This window comes from Malaclemys terrapin, chromosome 1 (genome assembly GCF_027887155.1).
Source record: "Malaclemys terrapin pileata isolate rMalTer1 chromosome 1, rMalTer1.hap1, whole genome shotgun sequence".
Taxonomy (NCBI): domain Eukaryota; kingdom Metazoa; phylum Chordata; order Testudines; family Emydidae; genus Malaclemys; species Malaclemys terrapin.
The window spans coordinates 184,901,182-184,924,982 of NC_071505.1; the positions used below are offsets into that span (position 1 = coordinate 184,901,182).

General features: G+C 46.1%; 1 protein-coding gene across 4 annotated transcripts in view; it reads right to left on the minus strand.

Moving 5' to 3' along the window:
* The window catches only part of APP (amyloid beta precursor protein), a 316,779-nt gene that overhangs the window by 76,758 nt on the left and 216,220 nt on the right, over positions 1–23,801 (minus strand). For all 4 annotated transcript variants that reach the window (XM_054047642.1, XM_054047629.1, XM_054047622.1 and 1 more), the window contains 2 exons: positions 13,490–13,564; positions 5,178–5,336 (listed from right to left, as the gene is read on the minus strand). In XM_054047642.1, coding sequence (XP_053903617.1) covers positions 5,178–5,336; positions 13,490–13,564 — 234 coding nt within the window. The remainder of the gene's footprint in view (positions 1–5,177; positions 5,337–13,489; positions 13,565–23,801) is intronic.

The following is a 23,801-nucleotide window of genomic DNA, read 5'->3' on the forward strand; positions in this document are numbered from 1 at the left end:
AAACCTCCACAGCTGTGGGTTTACGTGAGCGAGTCTATGGGCTGGAATAGTGGCTGCTGCCCCTCTTTCCCAACTCCAGGTATTTTGATCATTTGATCAGTGCAACTGCAGATACAAAAGACCCTCCCCCTTTAGTCGACCCCCCAATTGCACCTCCCCACAGCAGTCTAATTGGGTTCAGGAAAGACCTGCAGTGCTCAGGGAGCAGAGGCCCCTTAAGAGGCCTCTTCACATGCCCTTCTCTCCCACCGTGATGGCCAAAACTCTACCCCATTGTGCAGAGGGTACTACCACCTTCTGCAAGTGAGCTGTGTTGCCCTAAAAGCACAAACTATAGTCTTCTTAAAGCAATTGAACAAAAAAAAAAAAAAAAAAAAAAACATGGCAGCCGAAATTCAGGTAGACATTCAGGGCCTTATCCCATGTGCCGTGATTTACGCTTGTGCCTAGTGTTTCCAAATCAGGACGGTAGCATTTTAAACCCTCTGCACACAGTGTATGAGGCAGTGAGAAAATGAGCCTCTGAACTTTTTCCTTATATTTCTTTTGTTATACCATTGTGAACTTGAGGGGCAAAAACAGTTTTTACATAGGAAGCCAAAGGTAACTATGATCAAATGGGGGGGGGAAGGTTTGAGAAAAGGAGGGGAAGCCAATTAAACTCCATGTATACGTGAAAAATAAAATGTGAACAAATATTTGAGCTAACCTCCTCAGAGAGAATTATGACTATGTATTCCCCTAGTTTTTTTAATTTGCAAAATGAAGAACAAAACTACTGATTATAGCTGTAGTTACACATTAACACCACCTGCCATTAATCCTCCTTTCTGTAGTAATACCATTGAGCAGTGCAAACCAGTGCAATATTTTGACATTGGAGACTGAACAGCTGCATTCCATTTCCATAGGCAACAAAGTACAGAAGCAGCTCGGCTGCACAAAGAATTGGAGATGAGGATCAGCTCTGAGGTTTTGGATAGCTTGCATGATGTTGCTTTCAACTGCACTATCTTTCTCAATTTTCTGCTTAGTTTTGTTCTTAAATAGGCCTTGAGCTATGTGACTCCATTTTGTACTTTGTTTTCCTGAATGCTGGGTCACCATGCAGAACGTCTATGTAGCTGGGATTGTACTGTGGTGTACAATTACTTCAAAAATATTGCAGTTATACCAATCTGTCCTGCCCAAAATAAAACCATAAATGAATTCCAGTTCCTCAGCACTAATGTGCAAGATGCCAAAACCAGCTAGGGTGCCCTGGGCCAAAAAAGACGATCGCCTGGAACTTGTGTGTCTGGGTGTACGCATGTGTGCACGTAAAACTGTACTGTGCGTGGCTGACAGCACCCAAAACTGTTCTCTCCTGTTTTATAATCTACTTCCTTCTTCCCGTTTTTTGTCTTAATTTTAACCTTCTCCCCTCCCCCCGGTCTTGGTGTTGTCACTCTTTTCCCTATTCAGCCTTGTGCTGGGAATGTCTAACGCCTCGCTAGGTGTTTATCTGTAGTATCACAGCACCCCCCCATTATTAATGGCATTGCTGTGAGGTATGAGAATAGCATTATCCTCATTTTTCATAAGGGGGACTGAGGCACTGTGAGATTGACTTTCCCAGGCTCACTAGGAAGACTGGGGAGAGCCAGGAGCTGAACCCAGATCTGCTGAGTCCAAGTTCACTGCCCCTCCTCACTAGATTATCTTCTTCTTGAAAGCCTTTTTGCAGCGGAAAGTGTATTTATGATATTAAATAAAAGCAAAATTGACAACATGTAATACTTGTGACCCTCTCATCCATCTGAGAAAGACGTGGCACAGGCCTAAAGAACATTACCCTGCAAAGAAAAAGCTCAAAATAGCTTTATTACAAATCCAAACTTGCTTCTCTCTCAAGGCAGTGTTGTGCTGCCAGTATCTTAACAGTAAGCATTCACAAAAAGCTCACCCCTTAGCCTGTGCACCAGGGATGCACATTCTTCTGCGGAGGAACTGCAATGAAACACAGCCATTTGTTTTCCAATTTAAACACAAATGCTCTCCCATACCTTCTCTCAGAGAATCTGGCTACCTCACTTGGAAAACTAACTTATTAAGCTGTTAGAAATGTTTACACTTTATTCCTGTAGTGAGTATATTAACAAAACAGCACAGTGCTTGATTTATTATTGGAAAGTGTTATTGGAGGGGAATTCCCTCTCGGGAAGGATTGTTTAGCAGAAAACAAAGAAGGTTTGATTCCCTCAGGTCCAAACTCCTTTCAGTTTGCTAGTGATAAAGCCCCCAGGAGTACATCCTGTCTCATTGTCATTCCAGCCAGCTGTTTCCCAAGGACACAGATGAGGTTGAGTCCAGAGATGTATGCACAGCTCTAGCTGAGTTTTCCCCCATTCCCGTTTTCCCTTGGGGTAGGAGTGTGAGAGGACTGATATTTGGATTCTGATGGTATTGCTGTTCATGAGTCAGAAGATCATCCAAACACTCACATGCCCAAATTCATCTGATAGACTGTTCACCCAAAACTAACTATCCCTCAGCTCTCAGCCACTGTCCAACAACAAAACAAAACAGGCCTTGCGACTGCATTCAAAATCTGTTTGCTGCACGTTGTGAACCGCACATCTGAGTTGATACTGGCAACAGAATGTAATGAAAATGAGAAAACAAGGGTGGAGGCAAGTATAGCATCATTAACAATACCGGTAGGTGAACTATTAAAAACCTCAGAGCTGCTGTTCACCCCCCATGGCCTCCTTTTGATCATGGTGAGGCTCTGTATGGTAACATCTCCAGGAGGCAACAGCTTTGTGTTGCAGGGCCGACTCTCTTTAAATAGATCAATTTTTGTACTGTAGGATTTTTGCTGTGACTAGTTCAGGGTCACTTTAAGATGCCATTAAATCCCCATTTCCATGGAGTGATGTGTAAATCCACATAACTCAACACATCAGTCCAAAGGATGACACAGGTTGTCAGTCCCAATTTTTGAAGTGGGAAAAGATTTAGCTCTTTTTGACATGGAGCTAACCCCAAATCTGCACATCAGTTACTTTGCTCCCCAAAACTAGACTAAAATATTTACTCCTTTGTACTCCTTTCACTGGAAGCTCTCCAATACGTTAAAAGTTTATTTATTCCTCATAATCCTCTTGTAAGGCAGATATGCTATCCACATTTTACCGAGAGGAAAACTTAAACTCAGTGGTGTTAAGTGATCTGCCCAAGGCCATGCAGTAAATCAGTAGAAAAGCTATGATTAGATTTATCTCAAGCACTACCCCCATGTAATTTTCAGCTATGAGTTACTGACCACACTATCCGAAAGGAAACTGTGTGTTGATCTAAAAATTGCTAACCTACCCACTAATTAAGGACTGGAGACCAGGCTCTTCACTATCCTTATAGTACGAGTCAGAGGCCACAACTTGTTACATCTTACTCTTAACATACGGTTGCACAAGACCCTGTACCATCCACTACCACACCACAGATTGCATGTCTTTCTATCCTGTCAAAATTAATCAGAGATCCCATGCTCCAAAACATACACCAGGATCAAGCTTTTCCACGTTCACCCTAAATATACAGGATATACCTTCACACGAGAGGCCTGAGATTCCCCTTTTAATTGATACAGGGTAAAAAGGTGAGCTCAAGTTGTAGGAGCCTACAAAAGACTGCATTATCACCATTTATATATGTAACTGGGAAGATCTGAGTTTCCTTTAAGTGCCAGGTAATAGGGTTCTACAACCTTATCTGCAGGATAAACAAGCGTACCAGGATTTTGGAATAGAAGGGCTGAGTTAAAGCCGATGATGAAATATTAACTGGTTAATTAAAAACAAAAGCAACCAACCAAAAAACCCCAAACCCCAGCATCTTCAAATTCTGTGATTTTGATAATTTGTGTTTTCACCTGTAACCCAGTCTTCCTCATTTTAAAAATATTTATTGTTATAGCTACAATGCTGTTGCACATTACTCATCTATCTGAAAGACTTGTTCGTAGAAATTTTTGTTTTTTGCCTTGTGTCGTACAGTGCACAATCTTGGAACGTGGAAGCCCAGCTTTTAAATCTTTCCTACCACTATGGTTAAGTAGTGACAGTCTCTCACACAATCCAGCTGACAAGCAGTTTTCCTTCCAAAGGGGAATTTTTCCCCGCAAAGCAGATTTTTTTCCATAAAGGAAACTATCCTACTCAAGTGACATCAGGGGGAGGTTCGCTGACACAGTCTATTCTGTCAAGTAAGAGAGGTTAAACCTCTTACATAAGTGCAACTCCTGGTCATCATCACCAACATTCTAGCACATCAGAGAATTGTTCAGACTTTTAACCATAGGAATGTGTGGTGGTGATAGGAATTTTTGTTTCAAAATTTCAGTAGCCATGTATCTTTGACTGTCTTTTTTCTGCTCTGGCAGATTAACGAATGCTTTGGATGCATTTCCAAATTTATCACTTGCATTACTTTCCAATGTTGCTGAATCTGTACGTTGACTTAAAATCTTATCAGTGTCCTAAGGGTTTTTCCATCTAATAAGTGTCAGTAAAATAGAAAATGATTGACTGTTTTCCACAAACTCTGAGTGGGCTAATTTTTCTCTGGGAAATACAGACCTATTATTTTTGGACTAAATGTAGTCATTACAATATGGATTCATTAAAAATTCCATCCAATACACATCTTGAAACTGGTGTTTATATCATAATTAACAACAATAATATTTAGCACATCTACTATATTTAAGATTCTGTTCTGGAGCTGAAGTCAAATGCCCAACAACCCTCACACAAGAGCTCTATCCCCCAGCATCCCAATATTTAAGCACACAAAAATCACAAAACTTTGAGATGGAAAGGGCATCTTAAGTCTTACTGTTTGCACACCACACTGTAGCACTTAACTATTACTTTGTTGGGATTTGTGGGTGCTTTTAACTTCTGAAGCTCAAGTAACTTAGTATCAGGTGCCTAAATACAGATTAAGGAGCATAACTTTAGGAACCCAGGTTTGCAAATTTTGGGCAACATCCTTAGTGAATCTCTCATGAGGGAAAAGAAAATGTTATTCTGTGCCTTTATAGAGGGGAATTGTACTTTGGTGTCTTCCTCTCTCTAGGATATCTGATGTGATTTCTACATAGCAGATTAAGTCTGTGGTATTCTACTTACTCTGGGAGGGACGGCTTGCAGAGCTGTGATATAGTTCTCCAGAGCAATGCGGCGACGGTCATTCAGCATGGCTTCCACTCTGGCCATGTGAGTCTCCACTAGCTGCTGTCTCTCATTCGCCGCTTCTTGTTCCAGTAATTCCACTTTCTCCTGGAAATGCTGCATGTTTCATGTTTAAAGAACAATAGTAGAACAATGGTTAAAAAGGTTGGCAGAGCAAGGGTAAGTACCTTTGGTGCAGAGCATTAAAATCCTTCTCTACAAATGATGGAAGTGACCTGCCTTTTACTACAGTCAAGTGTGCGATCTGTAGAATTTCTGAACCCTCCCCACACTGGCTTAAGATGGGAGCTTAGGTGCTCACCATGTCTGATCATCTGGGCATATTAACCAATCAAATATTTTTGCCTACTTCAGCATGACAACACATGAATCCTTCATGTGAGCCTGGGGATCCTGTTCAAGGTGATAAGATTCAGTGCAGGAAAGCATTTGATTTTAGTAGGCACCTTGCCCTCAGAGATTCTCAGGCTCTTCTGACTATCATGAACATATATATGGGGGAAAAATAAGTCCACCTTCAACGGAATGAAACATCAGAAATTTACTAAACATTGGTCACTTAGAAAATAAAAATGACCACAAGCTGGAAAAAGTCTGATAGGAAAAGGCTGAATAATCAAAAGACACAGAGCGAGACTGTGGGATTTAATAAGTAATATTCTGGTCCTTGATTTGTATCTGTCTTGTGATGCTGCACTGAAACCAACCTGGAAGTATATGAATGCCTTCCACATTAATTGAAGTGGCCCCAGTGCACCCAAAGGAGTCTCTGGCTCTTTGGATTATAGGCAGCTCTACTTGGGCTACGTTTTTGTGTATGGTTAGTTTGCTATTTGGGGAATGCTGTCCTTTCTTTCTATTAGCATATTCAGATAAATTTGATGAAAAGACAGTTATCTTTCCCATAACTGGTATTCTTCAAGATGTGTTGCTCATGTCTATTCCACAATAGGTGTGCGTGCTCGCCACGTGCACCGGTGCCGGAAGTTTTTCCCCTAGCAGTACCCATACGGGAGCGCGCTAGCAACCCCTAGAGTGGCGCTTCAATGGCATGGTATAAGGGGCGCTGCATGCTCCCCCCACCCTCAGTTCCTTCTTGTCAGACGACTCAGACAGAGGGAAAGGAGAGAGGGATGTGGAATAGACATGAGCAACACCTCGAAGAACACCAGTTATGGAAAAGGTAACTGTCTTTTCTTCTTCGAGTGATTGCTCATGTGTATTCCACAATAGGTGATTCCAAGCTATATCTGTTGGACGTGGGTAGGAGTTCACAAATTCTCGGGACGGAGCACAGCCCTGCCAAACCTAGTGTCCACCCTGCCCTGAGAGACAATCACATAATGCGAGGTGAACGTGTGAACTGAAGAACAAGTGGCAGCCCTGCAAATGTCCAGAATGAGGACATGGGCCAAAAAGGCAGCCGATGAGACCTGTGCCCTAGTCGAGTACGTCTTGACAATTGGTGGTGGAGGGATTCCCGCCAGGTCATAACAGGTATGGATGCACGAGGTGATCCTGAGTGGAGATCGGCCGACCTTTCATGTGCTTGGCCGAGGTGATGAACAGTTGCGAGGACTTTCTGAGCTGCTTAGTCCACTCCAGGTAAAAAGCCAGAGCCCGTCTCACATCCAGGGTGTGGGGGCGGCGCTCCTTGCTGGATGCATGGGGCTTGGGGCAGAGGACCGGCAGAAAAATATCCTGACCCATGTGATAGGCAGAGACTACCTTTGGGAGGAATGAAGGGTGTGTGCGGAGCTTATCTTTATGAAACACCGTGTACAGGGGCTTGGAGATCAGGGCCCTGAGTTCCGAGACCCGCCTAGCCGACCTGATCGCAACCAGGAAGGCCACTTTCCACAAGAGGTGTGACCAGGAGCATGTGGCTAGTGGCTCAAACGGGGGCCCCGTCAGATAGGCCAACACCAGGTTTAAGTCCCACTGCAGGATTGGGGGCCTAACATACGGGAAGAGGCAATCCAACCCCTTAAGGAATCGGCCAGTCATAGCATGGGAGAATATTGTGTGGCCCTGCACCAGCAGATGGAAGGCTGATATGGCTGCCAGGTGCACCTTGTCTGATGAGGGCGCTAGGCCCTGGGCTCTAAGGTGAAAGAAGTAGTCCAGAATAAGCTGGATCGGGGCAGCCACCAGGGAAATGCCACACTCGTCCGCTCATCTGGAAAACTGAGAACACTTTGCCAAGTAGGCTCGGCATGTGGAGGGCCGCCTGCTTTCTAGAAGGACACGCTGAACCCCTTCCGAGCACGTCCTTTCCTCCCTACCTAACCATTGAGTAGCCATGCTATGAGGTGGAGTGCTGCTAGGGTGGGGTGGAGGCGGCGGCCCTGGTCCTGGGAGAGCAGGTCTCAGCGGGAGGGCAATGGTGGGGTTACTGCCACGCCTGTGAGGGCCTTGTACCAATGATGCCTGGGCCATGCTAGGGCAATCAGAGGGACCCAGGCCTTGTCCGTCTTTATCTGTTCCAGGACCTTGCCGATCAGCGGGAACGGGGGAAAGGCATAGAGAAACTGGCTTGACCAGGACAGGAGGAAGGCATCGGAGATAGCGGCCCCCCCCCCCGGAGCAGAACCAGGGACAGCGACAGTTCTGCCGAGTCGCGAACAGGTCCACCTGGAGAGTTCCCCATACTTGAAAAAGTCTGTTTACCACCTCTGGGTGGAGAGACCACTCATGCTGAGAGGAGAAGTCCCTGCTCAAGTGATCCGCCTGTGCGTTCCGGGTACCCGGCAGATGGAAGGCCCGTAGGCAGATGTCGAGGACTAAACATAAGTCCCACAGCCTGAGGGCTTCGTGGCAGAGAGCAGAGGATCGGGACCCGCCTTGCCTGTTGATGTAGAACATTGAGGCCGTGTTGTCCATGAGGACACTGATCATCTGGCCCTCCAGATGCGAGTGGAAGGCCATGCATGCCAGCTGTACCACACTGAGCTCCTTGATGTTTATGTGGAGGGTCAGATCCTGAGCCGACCACAGAGCTTGGGTCTAAACGTTCCCCACATGGGCCCCCCATCCCAGGTCCGATGTGTTGGACACCAGTTCCAGTGACAGGGTCCTGCCCCTGAACAGGACCCCTTGGAGCATGTTTCTCGGGGAGGACCACCACCGTAGGGCGGTGATCACTGGCTCGGGCACCGATCACTGGCTCGGGCACCGTGAGGACTTTGTCCATCCTGTCCCTGGCTTGGGAAAACTCCGAGGCTAACCAGAGCTGGAGGGGCCTCATCGTGAGTCTGGCGTGACGGACCACATATGTGCACGCCGACATGTGACCCAAGAGCTAGAGGCACGCTCTCGCTGTTGTCACCGGAAACCTTGTGACCGTGTCGATGAGCCCCTTCAGGGTCTCAAACCTGTTCGGTGGAAAGGAGGCTCTGGCCGACGAGGCGTTCAGGACCGCCCCGATAAACTCTATGCGTTGTACCGGGACTAACATGGACTTGGTGTTGTTTACCAACAGGCCCAAAGTGGTGCACGTGGACAGAAGAAGTGCCATGTGATTCCGCACCTGTGACTGGGAGCTGCCCTTGACCAACCAGTCATCCAGATAGGGGAAGATCTGGACCCCCCAGCGCCTGAGGTTGGCCACCACCACCGACATACATTTCGTGAATACCCTGGGGACAGTGGACAGGCCAAATGGGAGGACCGAAAATTGGTAGTGTTCCTGCGCCACCGTGAAATGGAGGAAGCGGCTGTGCCCCTCGAATATATGAATGTGGAAGTACGCATCCTGCAAATCAAGGGCGGTGTACCAGTCCCCGGGATCCAGGAAGGGGATGATCGAGGCCAGGAAGACCATACAGAACTTGAGCTTCACCATGTACTGTTTCAGGCCTCGCAGGCCCAAGATGGGCCTGAGCACCGCTTTGGCATTCGGGATAAGGAAATAGTGGGAGTAGTACCCCTTGCCTTTGAAATCCCCTGGTACCACTTCCACCGCTCCTAGGCCCAGGATCCGCCCCACCTCGTGCAAGGGGTCCCCCAGGAGGGACGGGGGCGGGGGGTGGTTGGAAGTAAACTGGAGGGCATTGTTGGAGAATAACAGCGTTCTCACTCTTTGTTTGGGTACAGCAAGTCAGATACTTTTATTTTCTCTAACAATTGCATAGAGGGAGAGAGCTAACCAGGTCTCTCTACAGGTAAACAATTACAGCAAACCTTTATACCTTTCATTACAGACAATAATAAACAGCTGCATTTTGTTTATACATAGGCCATCTTGATATCTTATTTTTCTCACCTGTTTTGACTCTAGTCTACATACAATATTTTCTACACATTATCTACACAAGGTCGCAACTTCTCACACAGTTCTTTCCCACTCGCCTCATACAATCCTCGCTTCTACACATCTCGCGTTATTAGGGTTACAGTTAGCCTGACTCTTGCTAACGAACTGTCATGCATTGCATCCCCTTCCTGTCAGTTCTTTCTCTGCTTCCACAACCCCCCCTTTTGTACTACTAGTACAACAAACATTTTCAAATCTCTATTTGCATTAAATCTTGGAATTCAGATTCTACATCAGATGCTTCAACCTTAAGGGTTTTGATTGGATGTAATGACAATGCATGATGAGCATGGACATGAAAGCGTATTACTATTATTATGTCCTTTACAACAACAACATACTCCTACACTAGCTAACAACAACACAAGCAATAACATTCCCATAGCGATAATATGATGGGGTTGTTGTACAATCTTAGTCATAAAACACAATACATCATACTTGGTACATAAAGTGGACACTCTATAAGCTGTCTGAAAGGCATACTTTTCAACTTGATATATATTTTGAAGCATGTGAATTTGCCCTTGTACTTCATAGATTTTCTGAACCTCTGCTTCCACAGTGTAGCTCCAGGAGATGGTGTGAGGAGCAATCGGTCCGAGGTCAGCTGCGACCTCTCCGGGAGGAAATCGCACAACTGATTGGAGAATGAAGCTTTATTGAGGGTAGATCCCTGATGAGAACAGGCAGGGCGCCCCCAGATGTCCCATCAAAACCCCCTTTTCCCCGCTTGCTTGCCCTTGGAGGACCCAGGCTGGGGGGCAGGCTGAGACTGCCCCTTTGGGCACCTATTATAGTCCCGCAACTTCTTATAAGTGGTCTCGTATTTTGAATGGGTGGCCTGAGCGGGAGCCTGCTGCGGCTTGAACTTAGGTTTAGCCGGAGCCGAAACATAAAGACTCAGAATCTGGAGAGTCATGCGGGAGTCTTTCAGGCCATGCAGCTTTGTATCCGTTTGTTCCACAAACAGAGCTTTGCCGTCAAAAGGGAGGTCCTGCAGGGAGCTCTCTGCCTCGCTGGACAGCCCAGAGAGCAGGAGCCATGACGCCGTTCTCATGGACACCGTGGAGGCTATGGACCGCGCAGCATGTTCGCTGCATTTGACGCTGCCTGCGGAGTTGCCCTGGCAGCTGCTGTGCCCTCCTCCACCAGCGCTTTGAACTCCTTCCTGTCGTGCTCCTGGAGGGAGTCCTCGAACTTGGGCAGGGAGCCCCACAGATTGAACTCATACCGGCCCAGGAGAGCCTGGTGGTTTGCCACCCATAACTGGAAGCTTGAGGACGAATACATTTTTCTTCCAAATGAGTCCAGCCTCCTTGAATCTTTATTTTTCGGGGTAGGGGCTAGTTGGCCCTGCCATTCCCGGTGGTTGACCAACTCAACCACCAGGGAGTTACAAGCAGGGTGGGTGTATAAGTATTCATGCCCCTTGGCAGGTACAAAATACTTGCGTTCCGCTCTCTTAGAAATGGGGGCCAATGAGGCCGGGGTTTGCCACAGGGCATTTAAAATTTTCGCCACCCCTTCGTGGAGAGGCAAGGCCACCCTTCCCGGTGCCGAAGAGGACAGTACATAAACAGGGAGTCCGAGGGCTACTCCATCTCCTCTGCTTGGAGGGGGAGGCTTGATGCCACACTTTTTAATAATTCTTCGTGGGCCCTAAAGTCCTCTTGCAGGATGGAGGCAGGAGGAGCTGTAATCGTCTCATCCATGGAGGGTGAGGAGGCCGATGCGGTACTTTGTGCGTCCACCAGCACTGGAGGGTCCACCACCTGGTTGGTCTCCGGGCATGGTGCCGAGGATGTACCTCCCACCACTCCTTCCTCAGAGGTCTGGAGAGGGAGGCCGATGGTCCTTCTGAGGCTCCGGCCACTGAGCGAGCCCCCACCGGGGGCTGCATCAGGGGCCACAGTGCCCACTGGTACCATTGGGCCAGCCAGGGGGGCCGGTGCCACTGCACCTGCTGTGAAACCAGTGGAGCCGGCTGTTCGGCCTGACCCATGGATGGACACCTACGAAGGGAGGCTGGGCTGACATACGACCTGCTGCTGTCCCTGGACCAGGAGAAGCGGCATCGCCGGGAGCAATGCTGACCACGGGACCGCAATCCCGACGTGGAGGACTGGTACTGTCGGTAACAGCTGCTCTGTGATCGGCTCCGGCGGGCGGACCCGTGACGGCGAGATGACGGCGATCGATGCCCGGGGCTGCGGAAGCGGTGCCATGGCGAGGTCCTGGAGCAGGATGACGAACGGGAACAAAGTTGACGTTTGTGCCGTGACCGGCTGCGATAACCCCTCTGAGACTAAGACCTTTGGTGTCGCCTGCCTCCGTCCTGTCAGTGTTCGCTCCTCGAGGCGGAGTGGTGCTAAGAGTCTCGGTCAGACGGAACCCAACCAGACAGGCTGGTGGGCGTCGAGGGTGATCCACGTGGACTTTGCCCTGAACGGTCATTGGGCGGTGAACAGTATCGGGAACATTCCCTCAACTGAAACTGGTACCGAGCCGGGGGTGACTGCAGAGATCCCAGCGGCAGCTTGCCTCTGGAGTGCGGGGCCGACATCAGTGGTGCTCCCGGCATGGACATAACATCCCGAGCTGCCTGCTGGGCCTCCGGTGTGGAGGGCATCCGGACATCCGAGGAGGCCTGCTCCTAACGGGCGGGCTACTCCGCTCGACTTGAGTCAGAAGCCTAGAGGCCGGCGGGGATCGAGGACTGCCCAACATAGGTCTAGCCTCTGTCCCGGGTTTATTCCAGAGCCGCGGCAAAGAAGGCCTCTTCCTAGCCTCCTTGGTGTGCCCCGTGGACGGGGAGCAGTGCCGAATAGTCGATGGCGCCAAAGGGTTGCCGTGCACTGACACTGCGGTACCCAGTGCTGACTCGGAGCGGCGCCGCGGAGCTGGGGTCAGCGCTGACTCCATCACAATAGCCCGGAGCCTAATGTCCCTTTCTCTCTTGGTCTGAGGCTTAAACGACTTGCAAATCTTGCAGCGATTGCTGAGATGGGTCCCCCCACAAACAGTCCACGTGCGGATCACTCACTGGCATAGATCGTCTACAAGCGTTGCACGACTTAAAACCTGTGGCACGGGGCATGCCCCAGCCGGGGCGCTCTAGCTAAACTAAACTAACTAAATAACTAATTAACTACAGGTACCAAAGACTGAACGAACAAGCTGTTTCGAGCAAAGCTGGAGGAGAGCAGTTCCGAAGCACCTTCAGTGGCGGCAAGAAGGAACTGAGGGTGGGAGGAGTGCGCAGCACCCCTTTTACTGCGCCATGGAGGCGCCACACCAGGGGTTGCTAGGGCACTCCCCTACAGGTACTACTAGGGGAAGAACTTCCGGCACTGGTGCACGTGGTGAGCACACACACCTATTGTGGAGTACACATAAGAAATCACTCGAAGAACCACCCTCTGCCCTGATACAGGCCCTCCAAACATTCCCAATATTTCAGAAAAAAAAATAGTTCATTTCCAGTTTGGTTGAAGGTTTATTTTGAGTGGGGTTGGTTCCTATTCCAATCTCCCAAAACCTGTTTGCCCATTTCTACTTGGAACCAAGATACTCGTGCAGTATCAAAAGTTTATACTGTTACAATTCTGGTGTAACTACTCACTACAGCTGGGATGGTCAAAGTGGCCTAAGGGGGAATGGGGTTCCCAACTCCTTCTGAAGATAAATCTTAATGTCATTGAAAACTTTCCCCTACAGTGGTAACACTGTAAATTGTGAGGCTCTCCACTGCAATTCAACTGCTAAGTATAAAAGTATATAGACTGATATCTGGCAGCTAAAAGAGCAACAGTAAAAGCAGAAAATAATAATTCCCCAACACAAATATGCTTCCAAATTTTACCACAGCTAGCATGGTTCGTATTTTATTTGCAACCCCAATTGGTCTGCTTGTAATTGTGTTTTTCTTTACCTGGATAACAGCCTTCTTATCAGCCTTTGGCAAGTTCTTTGCTTGGCGTTCCGCTTCTTCCCATTCCCTCATGACCTAAACACCAACAAAACATGGAGCATAACTTTTGAGTTTTTCTCTGATGGTTTGGGATTTAGCAACAGTCAAATAACATAGTGCAGATAATCATCTCTTTTTCTCCCCTTATAAAGAATAGTTGCAACTTTAACAGAGTCTTGTTGTCAATTTAAAAACAAGAAATGGATCACCGTGTCTGAACATCATTCAAGTTCTCTCAACTTGAGGTTGCTAGAAGTGAAGCAATGCATTAACTGTAGATGTTTAACAGACCCTCCAGCATCAGCAGAGGAAGTAGAGTTACTAGATGGATTAACATACTGACCTTTTCATCTCAGAGAAAAATAAGCATTTTAAATCTATTTTATGTCCTCAGTTAAAATGAACCAATTTCAACTGATTCTAAAAGGCATTCATTCACATCACAAACTCTTCTAGTTTTTGACGGAATATATCAGCTGGCTTTTGATCAGACCAGGGCAAGACTATGTGCAATTTCTGCTAGTCTGTTCTGTATGCATGCTGAACACAAAGAACTGAGCTTACTTGTATCCCAAGTACAATATTGGCAGAACGATATAGGAAAACTTGCAGTAGGCTTATTTTGAACAGTCTGAAAGGTCACCTGCCACGGGGAACGAAAAGCAATACTCTCTTGCAAAGGGGGGCAACTGCTGTTTCCTTCTCTGACTGTGTGTTCTATATGTGCCATTTGAAATCACTGTAAATTATTATCAAAAACATGACCTTGCTCATGAATGTCCCCATTTCATTGCTAGGCAGCAATCTTTTAAGACAGCACCTTATGTGCATTAGTAGAACTTCTTCCACTGAACACTGCATGTGCAAACAGTGACTTCTGTTTGCACTATTGTAAATAAATAAATAAAGAATCCCCCCAACTTTCCTGCAAAATAAACAGGTTTCCCTTCCCTGTCCCTCAATGGAAAATGCAGCCTTCATGACATTTAGAACAGAAACTCATTAAAATACTTTTTCCAAAGGGCAGGCGTGACAGGGTCCCCGAGGTGCAACCTGGGCTGTGGGATCGCTGAGCCCTCCAAACCCACTAACCTGGGCTGCCTCTCACATTGTGATGCTGATGTCAAGCTACAAGCCTCTGACAGGGACTGCACATACACAGCCATCCACAGGCCAGGACACACCCAACTGAGTTGTGTGAACGATCTCCCAGCCACTCATGCACTATCAATAGAGAGGCTCCAGCCAATTCCCCTCAGCTCCCCAACCTTGCACCCCACAACTGTGCCGTCTTGCACTGGTCAGAAGCCTGGCCAGTGTAAGCTCATTACCTAGTTCACCACTCCGACAAAAGGGTAGCGCATGTGCACCAGCCCTTGGTTAATCTGAGCTGAGATTTCCCAAGCAGTTCAGCTACAACACACTGTTTTTAGGTAAAATATAAAATAGATTTATTAACTACAGAAAGCTAAATGTTAAGTGATTATAAGTGGTAGGCATAAAGGTCAGAAACAATTACCTCAAGAAATAAAAATAGAAACACACATTTTAAATCCTAAACTTTTAGTCTAAGCCAGAGTTGAATCAAACAATGTCTCACTCTGACAGATGGTACAAGGCAGGCTACAGTTCCTCAATAAACAGGCTGGGGCTAACCTTCCAGGGCTGGGACCAATCTTTCCTAGTTGAAAGTCTTTTTTCTCCAGACCTTCTTCCAGGTGTTGAGATGGGGGCAGGGAGGAGGGAAAAGAGAGAGAGAGGCGCCAAATAATTTTGTCACTTCCCCTCTTTTATACTTTCTTTCAGCTTGTGGAAAGATCTTGCTGTGACGAGGGGTTCAGGCAGTCCCCACTGGTCAAGCAGTCTCTATTGCATATGTGCCTTCTCTAAGGAGTCTCTGGGATAGTGGATTCTTTTCTTGATGGGTGTTGATGAGCCATTAACACTGTATGGCTATGGATGGCTACTCAATGGTTGTAACGGAAAGGCTGGTTGTGGGTGCTCCCAACCTCACAACATATTTCAGTAACACACATAGTAATACTTCATATCTTCACATACAATGATAGTACACACAATCCAACAGGATATTAACGTTCAACAGATCAAGACTTTTAAAATGATGCCTCACAAGATATACTTTGTACAAAACATATTAATCATATCACCATGGTGAATATGGAGATTCCAGGGTGCTGCTTTGAGGTACAGAGTGTCACAGGAGGAAAAATATAGGGTTCACATTTACACCTGCTATTTAGAAAGAAAGGAAAAAGATTCACCGTATATGCATTTCTAATACACTTTAAGGTTGAACTGCAATTTTGTTATAATGCATGTCTACGATGGAAAGACATTAACTTGAAAAAAGCAATGCACATTGTTCCTCCTGAAAATGAGATGACTCCTTTCAAATTAGGCTATTTTGTTTTATATAGGGGTGTTTCTGGTCTTCAACAATGACTGGCCAAAGAGTAGTGAAATGTATTTTAGTAGCCAGTGTAATGCTGCGAATCCTAAAGTAAGCAAGTTTTTCACTGCCTGCTTCTGGACTTCAGAGGCATATTGTTTTTGAACTGATTAGGAGCAGTGTGGCTGGTATTTAGATAATGGTTAGAAGCTCAGAGGTCATACTGTGACTGAAAAATATTTAAAAACAAATAGACCTGAAATTATTTAACTTGTAAGTCATGGCCTAGACCTCAATAAACTTCTACTAGCATCTATCAGTTGAAATCAGAAGCCCTAAGAACATACATGAGGTGATAGTTCAAGCATACTCCATCAATTACAGGTTCTTTTAACTGGAAAACTAACTATCCTATTTTGGCTAGTCCCAGAAATGTGGAACAAGAAAGGCGGAGGAGTTACTTATCTTGTACAGTAATTTGAGTTCTAAGATGTGTGCTCAATTGGAGATTTTTGTCATCAGCGTCTGCAGGTCCACATCTGTGCCCCCTAGTCACCCTCATGCCCCAATACAAAAGTATATAGGGAAAGATCGACCCACCACCACATCTGTTCCTTCTCAATCACGGAAGTCCCAAGAAAGAGACTCCAAGGCAGACAGGAAGGAGGGTAGGTAGTGGAGCACCCATACGGACAGACATCTCAAGGAACTCAAGTTATTGTGCAAGAGAAGTAACCTCTCCTTCAACTAGTGTCCTAGACTCCCAAGAAGTACCTCCATCAGGGAGAAGGGTGCCAAGGAAGCAGATATAGTACAGACCATAGGAAAGCTGTGTCAGTCCTGGGATCAGGCATGAGAACATAATGCTGGTAAAATGTATGAGGTGAACACCAGGTGGCTGCCCTACAGATGTCTGAAATGGGTACATTTTTGAGAAGTGCTACAGAGGTAGACCTTGCCCTGGTGGAATGAGCAATAACTCTCAGAGGAGAACCACCCCCTTTTTAGCTTTACAGCATCTGTAATCCATTTGGACAGTCTTTGAATAGAGATCAGATGTCCTTTAATTTGTTCTGCAAAAGAGACAAAGAATTTAGCGGATGCCTGAAAGGGCCTAATCCTGTCAAGGCAAAAGCTTTTTTAATGTCCAGTGTATAGAGGCTCCATTCTTCTCTTGAAGAGTGAGGCTTGGGGTAAAATACTAGTAGGTAAATTTCTTCAGTAACATGGAATTCAGAGGAGTTTAGGAAGGAAGTCAGAGTGGACACAGAGTCAACACCATAGATGGTGAGTCCGTCTTTAAGGACTGACGTTCCCCCACCCTCCTGGAGGAAGTAATGGTGACAAGGAATGAGATCTTTAGGGACAAATGAAGGAGGAAACAACTCCCCAGATGTTCAAATGTAGAGCACTGAAAACTAAGGCGAAGTCCCATGATGGGATTGTTTCCTTGATAGGAAGGAAAAGGTTGAATAGGCTTTTGCAATGGTGGGGTGGGCAAAGACTTAATCCTCTATGGAGGGTGAAATGCTGTGATGGAAGTGTGCACGCCAAACTATGAGGGAGGCATCTGTGGTGATAATCCTCGTGGGAGGGGCAGTACCAATGGAACTCCTATGCATACCTTTTGAGGATCCTTCCACTAGTTCATAGAATTGAGGACCTTCTGAGGTCTGGACACCTGCTTAGATAGATTGTGTCTGTTGGCTGTATAGACGGTTCTCAACCATGCTTAAGGACACAGAGTGAAGTTTTGCTAAGGGAGTCACAAACGTGCAGGCTGCTACATGACCCAGAAGTTGCCAGCACATCCTTGCGATGTTTTATGGACCCTCTTGTATTGTTGAGACAAGGTTGGCCATTGTGGTGAACTGGTCCCTGGTTCAGGGTGCTCTGGCAAAAAGAGGAGTCCAGAGTGTCTCTGATGAAGTCCATATGTTGTGTAGTGTTAGGGTAGACTTCTCCAAGTTGAAGTGGAGACCCAGAGAGTGATACAGAGACAGGGCCTTGCTGGTTGCTTTGAGAAGTGAGGGGCCCTTTTGGAGCTGATCGTCCCGGTAGGGAAAGACTATGATGCCTTTCTAGTGAAGATAGGCTGCTGCTGCTGACAGAACTTTGGTAAAGACCTTTGGGGTGGCAGAGAGGCCAAAGAGTAGGATGCAATACTGGTAGTGGTCCCTGTCTACCACAAAATGTAGGAATAGTTTGTGTGAGGGATGAATGGTGACATGAAAATAAATATCCTAAAGGCTGAGGGAAACAAACCAATCTCCTGGATCCAGAGAGGGAACTGCTGTTGTTAGAGTCACCATTCTGAACCATTGGGAGTGGACAAAAGTATTTAAAGTCCTGAGGTCCAGGATGAATCTCAATCCCCCTCTTTCCTTCAGGATGAGGAAGTACCAAGAATAGAACCCTTTCCCGATGAAGTCTGGTGGGACAAGTTTGCTTGCCCCCAGAACTAGGAGGGATTGTACCTCCTGCCATAAGAAGTCTTTGTGAGCGGTGTCCCTGAAGAGGAATGGGGGAGGAGGGTGATAAGAAGCTGAACTGGAGAAATCACCTCCAGGATCCATCCACCCAGGAAGGTAGGAAATAGGAGAGATGATCGTCCTAATGGTGGGAGGAGAATAGGTGCTGTTGGATCAGGAGCGGGAGATAGTTCATGACCCTCAACCACTGGGTCAAAACAGGCATTTTGAAGATGTCGCTGGACTGGGAGGTTGCTGAGGAGAAGGATCATTTCTTATGGCTTGTCTACACTACCAAGTTTTGTTGATAAAACTTATGTCAACACCCAAAATTCGACAAAACAAAAATCACCAAAAGGTGTTCACACTTGTTTCCTCTGTCGAGAGATCATGTCCACACTGGGGACACCATCAGCAGGATGAGCAATGCACTGTGGGTATGTATCCCACCGTGCAGTGTTGTGGGAATGAAGAGCTGATCGCGGCGCATCTTGGGATTGTCTCCAAGTTCTCCCACAGCCCCCTCGGCTGCGGAGAGGAGCATCCTGAGTAGCTCTGTGAGCTCCCTGTGCTGAGGAATGGCAAAGCAGCACAGCAGTCGGTCCTCCTCTGCCTGCTGCTGTGTTCCTAGTGCTGGGCAGAACAGGAGCATTCCAATGATTTGCAATTTTGTTCCCCAAATAGAGCAGCACACAGATACTTCCTGGAGCTTTGAAAGGGGAGGGGCGCATGCCTGCAGGGCAGCAGAAATCAAAACACTGAGCAGAGCAACCAGGGCAGGCATTGTGGGATACTGGCGGAAGACAGTTCTGTTGACAAAACAATCAGCAGGGTCTACACTGGGTCTTTGTTGACAATAAAGGGAGGGGAAAAGACAAAAGTGGTGGAAGTTTTTTGTCACCAAAACTGGGCCTTTTTCGCGACAAAAGTCCCATTGTAGTGTGTATGCTCTTGCTATTTTATCACCAAAAGGCAGTTTTTGGCGACAAAACTTGCCAGTGTAGACAAACCCTTAGGGAATCTGGGCTTCTTCCTGGGCAGTGCAGCCAGTGTGTGGGTGAGATTGTTGAGCCATCTGTGACCTGGTGTATTTTCTTTTTGTTGCAAGATCATTGATACTCTAGTGTAAAATTTAAAGAAGTCTTTGTGTTCTATAATTGTTAAAATACAAACATTGCATGTGAAAATATACAAAGTAAATATGCTCATAAACTCTAATAAATTCTCAGGCAGCATTTTTCTTACTTTGCCTATCTGTAAATTTAGATTATTATCAATAAAAATATTTTTTCGTGGGTTTGTATTGTGGTGAAATTGATGTTAACTGAAATTTACTGTTTAAAAAGCTAAACCTTCCAAGCCTAAACATAATGGTGGAACAAGGAGAGGTGTAGAGACCATCAAACCACTGGTTTGTGGATCGAACATTGTGTTGCATTTAGAAATGCACCTATTAACGTACAGCAGAGGTCTCAAACACACGGCCCGCAGAGTTATTTGTTGCCCGCCAAGTTCCCCGCCCCGCCCCCCGGAGTTATTTCCTCCGGCCCCAAGCTCCCCTCACCTGTTGCCCCCCCACCCCCAGCGTGCCTCGTCCCTGCTCCTCTGCCTACCTCCAGGTGCTTCCCGCCGCCAAACAGCTGTTTGGCAGCACTTAGCGCTTTCCATGAGGGAGGGGGGAGGCATGGGGAGCCACGCACTCAGGGGAGGAGGTGGAGAAGAGGTGGGGCAGGGGTGGGGATTTGGGGAAGGGGTTGGAATAGGGGCAGGGAGGGGGCGGAGTTGGGGTGGGGACTTTGGGGAAGGGGCAGGGTCTCATGGAAGAGGTGGAGTGGGGGCAGGAGGGTGGGCTTTTGTACCTTTATATGAAAAGGTGTCCATGGTGCGGCCCTCGGGCCAATGTACTAGTTCTCATGTGGCCCTCGTGGTGATCTGAGTTTGAGACCCCTGGTATACAGGGTGGTACAATGCATTAAGTGCACATTAAACACTTGTCTCTTTAGGTCATGATTTTGGTGGCCTTAAAAACTTGCCCAGACCATACAGGCAATTTCTGATTAGAAGACTAAATTATCATGAATGCTGCAAATTATGAGAGAACATGGAAACTACAGCATTAATTCAAGTCACTGTGCCTTTCTAAAACACCATGGTACGTGTTAAGTCTTGAGCATCAGCCTAGATTAGCAACTCTATATGATCTTTTTTTCCTTTAGTGGCTTTAAATCAGACCTTTAACATCTCTTTAATATTCCTTTTCACTCTGAATTTGCAGTTAGAAGTTTTTGAAAAGAACGTTTATTTGCCAAACAATTGATCTTTGTCCTCAAAACTAACCTTGAAATTTGAAGTCAAAGCCATTTTGCTAATCCACATGATGAAAACAAGCATTGTAGGCAATGTGATAAGGACATATTTGGCTAGACCAGGTTTCACAGCCTGTTATCATTTCCCTAAATCCTTCAGGGTACAGGAGGTGAGATTATAAAGTGACAGCTCACACAGCCTGACTGAGGAGATGAACATTCTGGGATCCAGAGTTCAACTCTGGTGCAGTGAGAATGAATGGCTTGTGGAAAAAGTAGAATAGCATGATTATCTTTAGAAACAACATTCAGTGTAGTATTTGCACAAGCAGTATTTTAAGGGTTGGATTTTTGCAATCAGTCAAATCTAAAGTGCCCAAAGCTATTTACACTAGCTGATGAGAAAAAAATCATCTTTTTTTGCCAGCAGCCATCTCTACAACCCAAAGAAAACTTCTATTTTTTTTAGGTCACAGGTATAGAGAAATTATGACAATCCAACAAAAAACTGTTAGCATGTGTGTGAGAACAAACAACTGCAACAAGAAAAATCATTCTGAAGACATACATTTGAAGAAAAAGGCTGCCTCAGGATCATGAAGTTGTCTCCTATGTGCTTATAAAGATATTCTCCTTCATTGAAAGAACAAAGCTATCAAGGCCATACAGATTTATGGCACTTCAAAGACTTGGCTGTTTCATGCCGGGAAAATCACAACTTCTAGGTTGAGATTTAAGACGCAAGGCATTTCAAAGTCAAACAGTCCTCATGGTTCAGGACACACTGCATGCTATACTTTTGGGGGGGGATGGGAGGGTAAGAGGGATACGAGGAGAAAAGGGAAGAGGGAGTAACAAAAATGTTATTTATTATTAAGACAAATGCTAATCACCCAAATCCCATTATACTTTGACCAGAGGAATTTATTCTGGCTATATTTTCTAGTGCATGGAAGGTCTACCTATACAGAGGATATATATATATGCAAATTTGTATGAAATCAATCATGCTAGTACAGATATCTATCTCAGGAAAAGGTTTTATTCAGAATGCCAAAATCACAACACCAAGGTGAATATCTGTCGAGGGCTTTCTTCCTAGATTTTGAGGTTGTGGCTTCCCTTGGTACTACCACGGGAGTAACCTCAACAATCTCCAAAGAACTGTGGTTCAGCAGCTAAGGAGGCACTGCTACTACTGAAAAAGCATTAACCAGGCTTGAGTGGAAAAGGATTCCCCATATGCAGCAGGATCATACAGACTCTGGGTGAGAGGAGGCAGTGCGTCCTATGGGCTATGGTGGGGAGAATCATAGAATCTTAGGACTGGAATGGACCTCGAGAGGTCATCTAGTCCAGTCCCCAGCACTCATGGCAGGACTAAGTATTATCTAGACCGTCCCTGACAGGTATTTGTCTAACCTGCTCTTAAAAATCTCCAGTGATGGAGGTTCCACAACCTCCCTAAGCAATTTATTCCAGAGCTTAATCACCCTGACAGTTAGAAAGTTTTTTCCTAATGTCCAACCTAAACCTCCCTTGCAACAATTTAAGCCCATTGCTTCTTGTCCTATCCTCAGATGTCAAGGAGAACAATTTTTCTCTTTCCTCCTTGTAACAACTTTTTATGTACTTGAAAACTGTGATGTCCCCCTCTCACTCTTCTCTTCATACTAAAACCCAATTTTTGAAATCTTTCCCCAGAGGTCATGTTTTCTAGACCTTTAATCGTTAATGTTGCTTTTCTCTACTTTCTCCAATTTGTTCACATCTTTCCTGAAATGTGGTGCCCAAAACTGGACACAGTTCTCCAGTTGAGGCCTAATCAGCGTGCAGTAGAATGGAAGAATTACTTCTTGTGTCTTGCTTACAACACTCCTGCTAATACATCCGAGAATGCTGTTGGCTTTTTTTTTTTTTTTTTTTTGGCAAGAGTTACACTGTTCACTCGTATTTAGCTTGTGATCTACTATAGCCCCCAGACCCCTTTCTGCACTACTATTTCCTAGGCACTCGTTTCCCATTTTGTATGTGTGCAATTGTTTGTTCCTTCCTACGTGGAGTACTTTGCATTTGTTCTTATTGAATTTCATCCTGTTTATTTCAGACCATTTCTCCAGTTTGTCCAGATCATTTTGAATTTTAATCCTATCCTCCAAACCACTTGCAAATCCCTCCCAGCTTGGTATCGTCCACAAACTTTATAAGTTCATTCTCTATGCTATTATCTAAAATAATTTATGAAGATATTGAACAGAACTGGACCTGGAGGACCCTTCTTAATGTACTTTTCCAGCTTGACTGTGAAACACTGATAACTACTTTCCGACCAGTTATGCACCTACCCTATAGTAGCTCCATCTAAGTTGTATTTCCCTAGTTTGTTTATGAGAAGGTCAAGAGAGACAGTATTAAAGCCTTACTAAAGTCAAGATATACCAGGTCTACTGCTTTCCCCCTATCCACAAGGCTTATTACCGTTAGGCACCATTAGGTTGGTTTGACATGATTTGTCCTTAACAAATCCATGCTGTTACTTGTCAACTTATTGTCTTCTACGTGTTTGCAAACTGATTGCTTAATTATTTGCTCCAGTCTTTCTGGGTACTGACTGGTCCGTAATTCCGCACGTTGTCCTTACTTCCCTTTTTATAGATTGGCATTACAACAGAGGTTCTCAAACTGGGGGTCGGGACCCCTCAGAGGGTCGCAAGGTTATTACATGGGGGGTCGTGAGCGGTCAGCCTCCACCCCAAACCCCGCTTTGCCTCCAGCATTTATAATGGTGTTAAATATAAAAAAATGTGTTTTTAATTTATAAGGGGTGGTTGCACTCAGCGGCTTGCTATGTGAAAGGGGTCACCAGTACAAAAGTTTGAGAACCACTGCATTAGAAAGCCACAACTACCACTGTGAGTGTGTGTGGGGGTCCCAACAGCGCATGATACCCTGACAGCAGCACCAGAGCCTGCCCACTGAATGTGGGGAATACAAAAAAAAGTCAGGCTGTGAATCATATTTGCCAACCTACCCACCCCATAGCTGGCATTGACTGCTGCTTCAGTGTGGTGCCGAATGGCCAGCAG